The 12,508-nt window shown below is 33.2% G+C and overlaps 2 protein-coding genes across 2 annotated transcripts; one reads left to right on the forward strand and one right to left on the reverse strand.

Annotated features, from left to right (window-relative positions):
- Positions 1–1,736: 1,736 nt before the first annotated feature.
- Positions 1,737–2,594, forward strand: LOC102664759 (uncharacterized). The gene has a single exon (XM_006598575.1). It carries the CDS (start codon positions 1,737–1,739, stop codon positions 2,592–2,594), a length of 858 nt encoding a protein of 285 aa, XP_006598638.1.
- A 3,226-nt stretch (positions 2,595–5,820) lies between these two features.
- LOC100782320 (cold-responsive protein kinase 1) lies at positions 5,821–10,124 on the reverse strand. The gene is made up of 7 exons (XM_006598119.4): positions 9,819–10,124; positions 8,848–8,992; positions 8,515–8,621; positions 8,183–8,393; positions 7,811–8,048; positions 7,117–7,267; positions 5,821–6,385 (listed from the first exon to the last, which is right to left on the reverse strand). The coding sequence occupies exons 2-7, from the start codon at positions 8,915–8,917 to the stop codon at positions 6,011–6,013; spliced, it is 1,152 nt and encodes a 383-aa protein (XP_006598182.1). The 5' UTR covers positions 8,918–8,992; positions 9,819–10,124; the 3' UTR covers positions 5,821–6,010.
- Between the last annotated feature and the right edge of the window lie 2,384 nt (positions 10,125–12,508).

Consider the following 12,508-nt stretch of genomic DNA (forward strand, 5'->3'; position numbering starts at 1 on the left):
TTTTGTGTGACACTTAGATTATAAATAAAGGTCATGTGAGTGCATTTTTTGGAACTTTGATCATTTGAAAATTAAACTTTAGATTTCAGAGCTTTTTTATAGCACAAAATTCCGTGCTCTTCTCTTCCTCTCCCTTCATTCATCTCCTTCTTCCTCCAAGCTTTTATCCGTGGCCTCCTATGGTGGTGAGCTTCTTTTAGATCCATCTTCTCCTTGAAGTGGCGTCTCCTTTCTCTCTTCCTTCTCCATTCCGCTGCCATTCATATTCCAAGAAGCAAAAGAATCCATTGATGAAGAAGATTCTAGGCCTACAAGCTCCAATGGAGCTTACATCAAAGTCCCAAGTAGTGTATATTGGGAATTAAATTGCAAAGTAATGTAGATTGGGAAAAAGTAGAAGAGAAAAGGTGTATTTACGAAAAAAAATCAGGTTTTGGAGTTCACTTGAAGCGCAGTAGTGAACCATGGGAAAAAAATCAGTGTAGATGAGTACACTGTGGCTTAATAGCCAACTCTAATAACATGAATATCCTATATCTGTAATACTAACTAAGACTTGGAGGAGATAAAAATATGATGCTTTAGTAACTATTCTTCTTCAGGAAATATAAGGGTCTTTTGTTGTTGTAGACCTCTCAATGCCGAAGAGATAGCAATAGGAGCAATAATGGTATTATATTTTGAATCTGCGAAAGATGTTAATTAAGTCCCTTATTTGGTCATAAAAAGACTTTCAAGTTCAATGTTGTATTTGGTCCCCAAGCTGATGGCATCAATTCTTTAGATGGTTCTGAAAGGAACATAATGCTAATTTTGATAGATTTGTATTGTTTTCTTTTATAGCTGATATTTTTGAAGACACAACACCATTTGCACCCTCAGTTCTAGAAGGGTACAATGTATGCATTTTTGCATATGGAAATAGAAGAGAGACTTGTGTTAGTTTCATTTTCAGGACTCTTGAAAAAATGTTCGACATAATCAAGGAGAGACAAAAACTTTATCGTTATGATATCTCTGTAACTGTCTAAGAAGTGTACAATGAGCAAATAAGAGATTCACGGGTTGTAGGAAATCATCCAGGAACACCTGCAAAAAAAGTAGTCTATAAACCAATTGAGTGTTTTTGTTGAATGTGTGTATCAGCAGTTGCCTATCATGAATGCTTAGGACTGTTTATTTTCAGTTACAATTGTCTTTTATGATTCCTTTCAGTTACAATAACTATTATGTTAGTGGTTATTGTTTAGGAAGTCAGTTATTACTTTTATAATTTCGTTCAGTTACAAAAATCTCTATTTAAATAGATTATTATTCAATAAAATGTGTGCATTCATCTCTCTTCATTCTGTGAGTTAAGTTTTTTTTTTCCAACAGATTGGTATCAGAGCCTTCTTCTTAAGAGGGACCTGTGAGTGAACCGAGTGAAACCCACCACAAAAAGCCAACACACCTTGCTTCAATTCATCAAATAGATGGATTCTAAAACACCGTACACAGCACTAGCACCACCTATGTTTGATGGTGATAATCATGAAATCTGGGCAGCAAAAATGGAGGCACATTTGGAGGCAAATGATCTCTGGGAAGCGGTTGAGGAAGACTACGAAGTTCTTCCTTTACCAACCAATCCAACAATGACTCAGATAAAAAATTAAAAGGAGAGGAAAACAAGAAAGTCAAAGGCAAGAGCTTCTTTATTTGCTGCTATCTCAAAAGAAATTTTCACTAGAATAATGACCATCAAATCAGCATATGAAATCTGGAGTTTCCTTAAGAATGAATACGAAGGAGATGAAAGGATTAAGGGAATGCAAGCCCTGAATTTAGTTAGAGAATTTGAGATGCAGAAAATGAAGGAGTTCGAAACAATTAAAGAGTATGCTAACAAGCTTCTTAGCATTGCCAACAAAGTAAGATTGCTTGGTTCTGAATTTTCCAATTTAAGAATAGTTGAAAAAATACTGGTGACTGTCCCTGAAAGATTTGAGGCTACTATTACAGCCTTGGAGAATACTAAGGATCTGTCAAAACTTACCTTGGCAGAACTTGTAAATGCTTTGCAATCCCAAGAGCAAAGAAGAAGAATGAGGGCTGATGATTCTGTGGAAGGAGTATTGCAAGCTAAATTGCAAATTAACCAAGGAGAGAAAAGCAAGTGGAAGAAATACAACAAGAAGAATTTCAATACACAAGAAGCAGCGGGTAACACTAGCAACAAAAGTGGAGACAACAACAAAGGATTTCCTCCTTGCAAGCACTGTGGCAGAATGGGTCATCCTCCTTTCAAATGTTGGAGAAGACCCGATGTTAAGTGTGAAAAGTGCAACAAGTTGGGGCATCATGTGAGAATTTGCAAAAGCAATCTTCAACAAAAGAATGAGGCTCAAGTTGCAGATCAACAAGAGGAAGAAAATCAATTGTTTGTAGCAACTTGTTTTACAAGCAGTAGCTCAACTGGATGTAGGTTAGTGGATAGTGGTTGTACCAACCACATGACCCACGATCAAGAGCTTTTCAGAGAGTTAGACAGATCACATGTATCAAAAGTTAGAATCAGAAATGGTGATCCTATCATTGTTGAAGGAAAGTGAACTATAGCCATCGAAAGTTGCACTAGTACAAAATTAATTTATGATGTTTTGTATGTACCTAAGATTGATCAAAACTTGCTAAGTGTGGGACAATTGGTTGAGAAGGGGTTTAAAGTCATCTTTGAAAATAAGCACTATTTGATTAAAGATGTCAATGACAAGAAAATTTTCAGTATCAAAATGAGAGGCAAAAGTTTCTCATTTGACCCACTGAAGAAGGAGCAAACAACCTATCCAACTACGAAAAACAGTACAGAGACTTGGCACAAAAGGTTAAGCCATTTTCATCATGCAGTTGTGCTGAACATGCAACGCAAGGAGTTAGTTCATGGCTTACCTCACTTAGATTCTAAATTACCAAGCTGTGAAGCATGTCAATATGGCAAGCAAGCAAGATTACCCTTCAAACAATCAACCTGGAGAGCAACAGAGAAGCTGCAGTTGATTCACATAGATTTGGTCAGACCTCAAAGGACTGCTTCGCTTAAAGAGAGTAAATATTATATCATCTGTATAGATGATTTCACCAGAATGTGTTGGATTTACTTTCTCAAGTCTAAGTCAGAGGTTGTAGGTGTATTTTGGAGATTTAAGCAGTGGATCAGCATAATTCACCATGTTTTGTGAGGAAGCAGACATTGAGCATCAATTAACAGCTCCTTACACCCCTCAACAAAATGGGGTTAGTGAAAGAAAGAATCAGATGATAATGGAAATGATTAGATGTATGCTTCATGAGAAAGGGTTACCTAAGGAATATTGGGCAGAAGCTGCAAACACTGCAATATTCTTGCTAAATCGACTTCCCACCAAAGCAATAAACGGGAAGACTCCTTTTGAGACTTGGTATGGTTATAAACCTTCCTTGAAAAATTTTAAAGTATTTGGATGCTTGTGTTTTACTTATGTGTCACAGATTAAGAGAGACAAGCTAGACAAAAAAGCTGAACCTGGTATCTTTGTGGGATATAGTTCAGTATCTAAAGCTTATAGAGTTTTTCAACCTCATACAAGGAAAATTCTGATAAGCAGGGACGTGTACTTCATGGAGAATGAGAAATGGAGCTGGAATGATACTGAAAAGATGCTGATAGCTGATCCTTTGAAAAATCAAGATGAGTTAATTGATGATGCACCCGTGAGAGGCACTATATTGCTCTCAGATATTTATGAACGTTGCAATGTAGCAGTTCTAGAACCTGTAGGATATTGGGATGCAAAGGAAGATCCAAAATGGAGTGCTGCAATGCAGGAGGAGCTTGTCATGATTGATAAAAATCAGACTTGGAAACATCCTTGACCAAAGCTCTTCCGAGAAGCAGATTTGAGTTACTAAGAGAGAAACTTGGACTTGTCAACCACTGATACAAGGAGGAGTGTTGAATGTGTGTATCAGCAGTTGCCTATCATGAGTGCTTAGGACTGTTTATTTTCAGTTACAATTATCTTTTATGATTCCTTTAAGTTACAATAGCTATTATGTTAATGGTTATTGTTTAGGAAGTCAGTTATTACTTTTATAATTTCGTTCAATTACAAAAATCTCTATTTAAACAGATTATTATTCAATAAAATGTGTGCATTCATCTCTCTTCATTCTGTGAGTTAAGTTTTTATCCCAATAGTTTTCAACCTAACAAAAATTTCCAATTAAACAATAACAAAGAAATAAAGTGAAACTATAGTTTAGCTTATTTTATAAGCTTTTCAGAATAGTAACTGATATTGTTCAAATTGTAAATTGTAGACTTTGAAGTAAAACGACTTTTGCCGAAGGACAAGTGTGAGGTAAAATTTCATATCGAGTAAAAGTAGAAAAATTAAGTATTATATAAGAGATAGATCCAACACCCGTCAACGATAATTCTTTTTATATGCTGAAGTCTTTTCAGTGTTAGTAAGATTAGGATCAATTGATAAGGATATTTTTCGAAGAAGAATCTCATAATTGCCATAAATACTTAATTGTGAGAAGCATCTTTAAGCAATTATGTTATTTTCTCTTATTTAGAACAATGTTTAGTTAAGTTAGTTGTAATTTGATAAGTACTTCGTTTTTCAATTTTATTAATCTCTTTTATATAATAAATTGATGGAACTTTTTGTAGGAATGGAGATTGGATAGAAAAATAATTTGGAGCAAGGAACTTTGACGTTTGAAGAAGGAGCCTCCGAGCAAGATTCGCTTAAATGAATTCACTCAAATGAATTAGCCATTTTGGAGAATTTGAAATCTTGGGGGATCCACTTGAGCCATTTTTATTCACTTAAGTGAATTGTGACTAAAATGCTAGGATATTTTGGCTTGTATATAAAGGATTTACCCCGTCATTATGAAGATATTGGCTTCGTGAATACATTGTTTTGTCAAGAAAATAATCTCCCATTGCTCCTTTCACTCATCTTTTTCCTCCATTATTGTATTTTGGATGCTATGCATGGAAAGGAGTAGCTGAATTTCTTCATCTTGTTCTTCAATATTAATGTTTTACTTTCGTGTTTAATGCTTGTTATGATTTAAGCTTGTTTTTATGATAAGATTGTCATTAAAAAATATTCTCTTTATCTAGAACTGAAGTAAAACTGCAAAAATAATGAGTGTTTGGTGGAGGAGAAATTCCATGTAAAACTATGAAGTTGTGTTGTTTTGAGGAGTTCGGATCAGATTATGAAATAATATTGAAAAGATGAAAATAATATTTGAGTGTTTGCTGGAGGAGAAATAAGATAAAATAAGTTTTAAAATGATGAAATTCCCTTGTAATATTTCTTACTTATTTTCATTCATATCTCTCTTATTTCTTCTATATTTCTCTTTAACCAAACAACTCAACTTCTCATTTTATTTCTCACCAATTTTCATTCTCCATTTTTTATTTCCATCTACATTATTTCTCCTCTCAATACCAAATACACCCTTAAAGTTATCTCTTGCAACGTTATTGCTGAGTGTGTTTTTAACCATTCCCACTCTCCAATGTTCAACAACACTTTTCTCACAGTGAATTGGTGTTGAATGTGATCCACGGAGATGCAAACACACCCTAAATCTGAATTCCTTGTTCAAGACAAATCAAATGACATCGTGTGAAAAATAAAAAATGTGTGTCTATAATCTGAAGTTCATATGGACTTACAAAGGGCTTTTTTTTGTGACGGTTTTTGGTTTTGAGAAAGACAAATAATGAGACAAGCAGAATACATAGAAAACTAAAAGATCTTCAAATTTATCATCGAACACAAACCCCGTTTATATTTACAGAACAGCACATAGCAACTTCCTAGTCATGGAGGACTACATCCAGGAAAAAAATCACTCAAAAAGTATCTAAAAGGTTGCAAAATTTACATGAGATACATGCCTAAACAAATCAAAACATTTTTTTTAGTAAAGGACAAATCTTATTGATCAATGTTTACATGCTTTCATCATATATTGCTGCAAAGGTAGTAGTTGTGGCAAATGACATGGTACTATCATGGTTGTCTGAAGAAGAGGTTGTATACATAGATGAATTCTTCATATCAATACTACTTTCTTCGTTCCTTCTAACTTTAAGGTCCATAAAATCAGAAATTAAGGCAGGTTTTGTTATCTTACTGTCATTAACATCCATTTTTCCAGTGAGCATCTTGACCACAGAAGACATCGATGGCCGGAGCTTCGGGGATTCTTGAGTGCAAAGAAGGCTAATCTTCAGAAACTTACAAGCCTGCTCAGCATCGAATTCCCCGTTTAGTGATATATCCACCAGTTCAACCAATTCCTTTCGCTCATAAAGGTCCCATGTCTGCAAGAACAGAAGCTAATTAAGAGAAGGTCCATAAATCTCATATAATCCTTTAGAATATGATCACACTTATGCAATGAAATGACAGCCTAGAAAAAAAAAAGTGAAGTTAGCAATTCCAGTTTATGTATGATAAGACTTTCTTCTCGAGAGAGGGACAACAGACATAGTCCTTCAACATTCTGATAAAAACTGGATCAAAACACACTCTGTCATGGTAAATCTACTGTACTATTCTTCTGCAGATACTGATAACAATCTGAAATCAGTACCTGTGTGGAGGATTCACAACCATATTCAAAGAACTGAAACAAAAAATAGATAGCACAGTATTTGAGAGACCCTTTGCCCTCCCTCACTCTTAACTAATTTTTTCCAACCAGTTCCCTTGATTGTTTCTCTTGCAATCTATTATATCAACATGCCCTCCCTGAGCCCTGGATTCTCTGTGCTCCTACCTAATATGCGCCTTAGTAATAGGTGGCTTCCTAATATATTCCTATAAGAATCTTATAGGGAGTTAAAACCAAATAGGGAGCTAAACTTTTACATGTAGATGAGCACATATAGGTCCATTAAACATTTGGGACTTCAGGTAAGTAATTACTAAATGAATATGGTGAATTCATGTTTAGTTAGAATAAATGAAGATTGAATAAGCAAAACTGGCTGTAAGAATTGATGCTAGTAAAAGATACGCCAATACGATGGAGAATATGAGACATGCATACCCTCTCCAGAAGAAATTGTTCTTCTATTGGTAATCGTGAGTTTATGTTACATCTTCCACTGATAATTTCCGCAAGGAGGACGCCAAAGCTGTAAATGTCTGCTTTCCTTGTTAGCTTCCCCCCTATCGCATACTCTGGTGCCAAATAACCTCTGAAAGAAAACCATGCATTGATGCATCAGCAAATTTCTGATATAAAATAGGTGATTAAAAACTGTTACATGCTTATGAAAACAGAAAAAGAGAAGCATTCCTCTCTACCAAGTAAGAAGGGAAAAATATAGAGTAAATAGTCATATATAACATCATAATATCCTAAAGCAAATATGAAGTTTTCATTAACATTCATTAATAGTTTGGTAGCACTGTCAAAGATCTCGGGGATTTTGTTCAAACAGATGAAGTTGGAACCAGTCAGATTATGTGTACATTGCAGTTTTTGAACTAAATATTAGTGCACAGGACTGACTCAATCTTGTGTCACCACTAAAACAGTATATTATACAGGATGTGATCAGTCTTGTTAACATCGATGTGCAAGTAAAAGATCTTGAATATGAAACTTGGAAATTGAGGGGGAGGGTTCAAGTCTTAAAATTTGGAATTGTGAAGTTTTCTTTACCATTTCAAGGGGAAAAACAAAACAAAATAAAAATTTTCCAACTTCTTCAGTGAATGTAATTTACAATACTTACAATGTTCCTGCTACACGTGTGCTGACATGAGTCATGTTTGCTGGAATAAGCTTTGCAAGACCAAAATCTGAAATCTTGGGTGTAAGATCTTTGTCAAGGAGGATATTGCTTGCTTTTATATCCCTATGAACAATATGAGGCCTCACTTCTTCATGAAGATAGGCAAGCCCACGTGCAACCCCAATGCATATTTTACATCGAGTTCCCCAATCAAAGTAGAGACTATTGTGACCTCCACCTATAAATAAAGAGAGCGAAAAAAATTGATTAAAAAGAATGAGACAACTTTCCATGTTTCATGCTAAGCATCAACAGAAAAATAGACAGTTACCCAAACCAAAAGAAGAAGAAGAAAAAAGAAGCAGCATTTACCTAGAAGAGTTTGTGATAGGCTGTTGTTCTCAAGGTAATTGTAGACTAATATTCTGTTATTTTTTTCCACACAGCAACCATATAACTTGACCAAATTTTCATGCTCTATCTCGGAGATCACATTAATCTCTGTCAAGAATTCCTTCACCCCTTGTCTTGATTCAGCTGAAAGAACTTTTATTGCAGCAACTTTTCCATCTTTAAGCCGTCCCTGATCATGCACCATAATAAGTTAAGATTTCATTATCAATTTTGTCATCCATAAGAAGGAGGAGGAAAACACAATGATCAGACCAATTGGTGTGATGATGCATGCAGCGTGGTCTAATTACCTTGTAGACAGAACCAAAACCACCCTCTCCAATTTTATTGGCTGGACTAAACTTTTCAGTGGCATTTCTTAGTTGTTTGTAGGAGTAGAGTTTAACATTATGAATGCCTGAAATATTTAATCAAAATAAATTCAATTAGTCTAAGTATCTAACATTCAATTCAGAACCTGATATTCAATTGAAATCTAATATTGTAAGTAGACTTTTTTTATCAATGTATCATATAACAGATATCTCAATTCAAGTCCCTAGAAAATTAATCAAATTTAAGAAAGTATACAATGCCATCTTGGCATAACCTACTTTAATTGGTATAGCATGTAATTAAGTTACCTTCATCAATTTCTGGATCGTGTCTCGCTGAAGAAGACGACTTACTGAATAATAAAGGAAAACAAGTCATAACTGAATTAAGTACAAGTAGCTTCAAATATCAAATGGTATCAATTGCTTCTAATGAAATCACTTCCAAGATCACCTGGTTGAATCATAAAAGTGTTAACATTTTGACGAACAATAAAGTGGAAAGTACATACAATTAATTGATGATAAAAGATAATGCAAAAATCTCAGGCCTTGCAAGAGCATAACAAAGTACATTCATAGTTTTCCATAGCAGGTCTGACATACATAATTGATAACTCAAGTTTTGCCACAAGTGTTCTCAAAGCCATACCGTAAGACACAAATAAAAAAATGAAAAAAAGATGCAAACTGATAAAATTGATCAAAAGCACAAACGTTCTCTCTCAGTTATCAACTCAAATCATGCCTTCTATCCTCACTCATTTAATAACGTTCCATTAACCATATGAATTATAAATCCATCTCAACCTCGGAATTCAGAATTTTCACAAATATTGTTGCTCAACACTTAATAGTTCAATATTTCAAATGAAAACCGTGCTTTTGACAATTCCACAACTTCTCATGCTCTAACCTCTAAGTGCTATCCTTTGCATCTCAAACTACACTTAGGGACCAAATGTTAATATCTTCACACAAATTCAATTTTGTGCAGCTTTTTCACAGCTCAAAGAAGATCAATAATGAAAAACTGAACTAAATTCACCAGTGGCAGAAACAACATTAAGAAACCAGAACTCAACCCCAAAAAACCAAAAGAACTTCTTAAAAAAATGTTCAGAACTACCACTTCCCACAAACCAAAAAGGAAGAAAGATTGCAACTTTCCCAAGGACATAGGAGAAACAAAACATACCACAAACCCGAGATCAAAGGGTACCCAAAAAACAATAAAAAAGAAAGAAAGAAAGAAAGAAAGGAACATGAATGAAACAAACCTCAGAAGTCAGAAGGTGGACGAGGAAACAAGTGAAGAAACAAAACAAAGATGGTTTTTTATAGAAGAAGTTGCAGAGAAGACTCAGTTGAGAAAGCGTGGAGATGGAGTTGAGTTGTGTGGTTGTGTTGGTTTTATCAGTTAAGGTTACATCGTGACCATGATCAAGATGAAACCATGAACCAACGCGTACACAGCGTACTCGCTTTGAATCTTCTATTTCTTTCCTTTTCGTACACGACCAAGACCAAGGCGGTTTCAACTGTTCGGTGTCTCATCGTACACCTATAACTAACAAACATGTTTCTGTTTTCACACTATCAAATGGCTCCTTTTCACACTCTTAATTAAGCATAAATTGTATAAGGGTGTTACTAATTAATGTTATATTAATTAAGGAATAAAAAGAGTAAGTATTAACTGTGGAAATAATAAAAAAATATTAAAAATTATAAATAATATAATTTTACGTATTTTAATAAAAATTTCTTTAATTTTTTAATTAATACTCTTGTCATTGTGTAATTAAGTAACTATGACGCATAGGATTATGCTTTACTCTTATTTTAATTTGACCGGTACGAATGTCTTTACTGTACATTGTAGGTCTATTTCTATTGTAATGGAAAATACATGAGCCGTTTTATGGTGTTTGTAACTTCTTTTTTTTTTTCAGAAAGTATAAATAGACTATGCTGTAAAGTAACTTACTCGAAGATTTATAATATCTATGGTTAAATTTTGGAAATATAAGTTCGAATTAAAATATATTATAAATTTTTGTTTGAAAGAATGAGTTTACTTATAGTTTTTGTTCTCAAGATAAGAAATTGTATTTTTTAATCTATGTGAAAGAATTAAAAAAGAATATTTTTTAAATTTGAGAAACTAATCCTTTTCGAATGGTTTTAATAGGTGTCTTTGGTTTGCATTTTTATTTTCTGTTTTTATTTTTTAAAAACTGTTTTCATTTTTAAAAGATTAGAATTCTGAAAATATGTTTGGTTTGACGGCTTGTTTTCTGCTTTCAAAAAATAAAAACACTCAAAATCTCAAAAAGAAATGTATTTTTAGATTTGCTTAAAATTACATTCTTTGACATCACATTTTCATTTTAGACCCAAATGAGATTCATGATTTCAACTGAAAACACTGGAAACGAGATTTTATTGTTTTCAGTTTTTGGTTCGTTTGAAAAAAATTTCATTAAAAATATTTTCAAAAATCCAATCAAACGTATTTTCATCACCATCTTCTATTTTCATAATCTTCTATCTTAGAATTGCTGTTTTTTTTTTCTATTTAGTTCCTCCACCACAGTAAATTTCAAATATGATATACTTTTTAATTATTGGGAGAATATGATAACTCTTTCTGATCAAGAAAATAGTTCCCCGTTGTTCATCGTGCATTGTATGATTGCACGGATATCATGTTGCGACGACCGATTTTAAATCTGAAAATTAAAAACCCCTTGTGTTCTTATTTATTACTATGAAGATGTACTGATGTACGAGGATGGAATGTAAACGTATGGAAGGAAGTCTTTGTCCCAAGTGATCATGCATGGAAATGCATGTTTGACTTAAAATACTTAACATATATTTATTTTTCTCATTTTTCTTCCTATCTTTCTCTTGAATTTTTTTTATTATATCATATGAAGTATCTTTCTCTTCCTTTATTTTTACTCTCTATTCTTTCTTTTTTCCAACCATATACCTAAAAATAAGATATACATTTATCATCTCTCATTGACATTTAAAGAAAAAAAATTGCCCATTGACTTGGAGTTTGGAGCTAGGAGAGTTACGAGTTAAGTACTACTCTGTTTTGCATTTTAAATAGTTCTCTGTACTGCTACATTCCCCCCCCCCCCCCCCCCCCCCCCAAATTGAATGACAATCACACACACGAGTTTCTTCGAATTTATCATATGTTTGGTATTTAAAAAAAAGGAAAGAAAATAAGTAAATAAGAATAAAAAGAAGTTTATTTTTTCTTTCTTCTTATTTGGATGAATAAAAAGTATGTACATAAATAACACATATACTCTTAATAAAAAAAATGTTAAAAATAAATATATTTTGGTCTTTTTATACATAGAACAACTTTGGTTACTACTAGAAATTTCAACATAGATGAGGATTTCCTACGAATTTTTTTTCCATATTAAAATCTGTAGGTAACTTATTCTTGTTGATCCTATAATCTGCAGGAAATTTTCTGTGAAAAATTCACATAATGTTTTCTTGCAAAGAAAAACACAAGAAAATTAACAGATAATGATATATATTTGAAAATTTGAATTTGCAGGAAATTCCCTGTGAATTAAAATCCATAGAAATGCTTAATGTTTCCTACTAATTTTTATAATTGTAGGAATTTTCTTCCATATTTAAATCTCAATTAAGTCTCTTAGGTTTTCTCCTACTCTAGGTATTAATATTTTACAAATTTGGTTTTTCGGATCCCAATTGAATTTCTTGGATTTCCTTATTAACAATAAGGCTTTTCTATTTTGATTTCATCTAATATTTAACACATCAATTCACTCTAAATGGAAAGACATAACTACTTCTTCTGTTGTTCATTGATATCATAAAAACAATATTTTACCAACAAACATTATGAACACAAGAATTAAATTGTGTTTTATGCGAATTGCATCTAATATCTTCCATTATTTGA

Source organism: Glycine max, chromosome 15, assembly GCF_000004515.6.
Source record: "Glycine max cultivar Williams 82 chromosome 15, Glycine_max_v4.0, whole genome shotgun sequence".
Taxonomy (NCBI): Eukaryota; Viridiplantae; Streptophyta; class Magnoliopsida; order Fabales; family Fabaceae; genus Glycine; species Glycine max.

What these genes read in the sequence shown, in the direction of transcription:
- LOC102664759 (XM_006598575.1), top strand. Translation starts at nt 1,737, where the DNA reads ATGACCATCAAATCAGCATATGAAATCTGGAGTTTCCTTAAGAATGAA.
- LOC100782320 (XM_006598119.4), bottom strand. Translation starts at nt 8,917, where the DNA reads ATGACTTGTTTTCCTTTATTATTCAGTAAGTCGTCTTCTTCAGCGAGA. An exon ending in GTTTTGGTTCTGTCTACAAG is followed by an intron (nt 8,394 to 8,514) that starts GTAATTAGACCA and finishes GTGCATGATCAG; the next exon opens with GGACGGCTTAAAGATGGAAA. An exon ending in ACACGTGTAGCAGGAACATT is followed by an intron (nt 7,268 to 7,810) that starts GTAAGTATTGTA and finishes GTTTTCTTTCAG; the next exon opens with AGGTTATTTGGCACCAGAGT.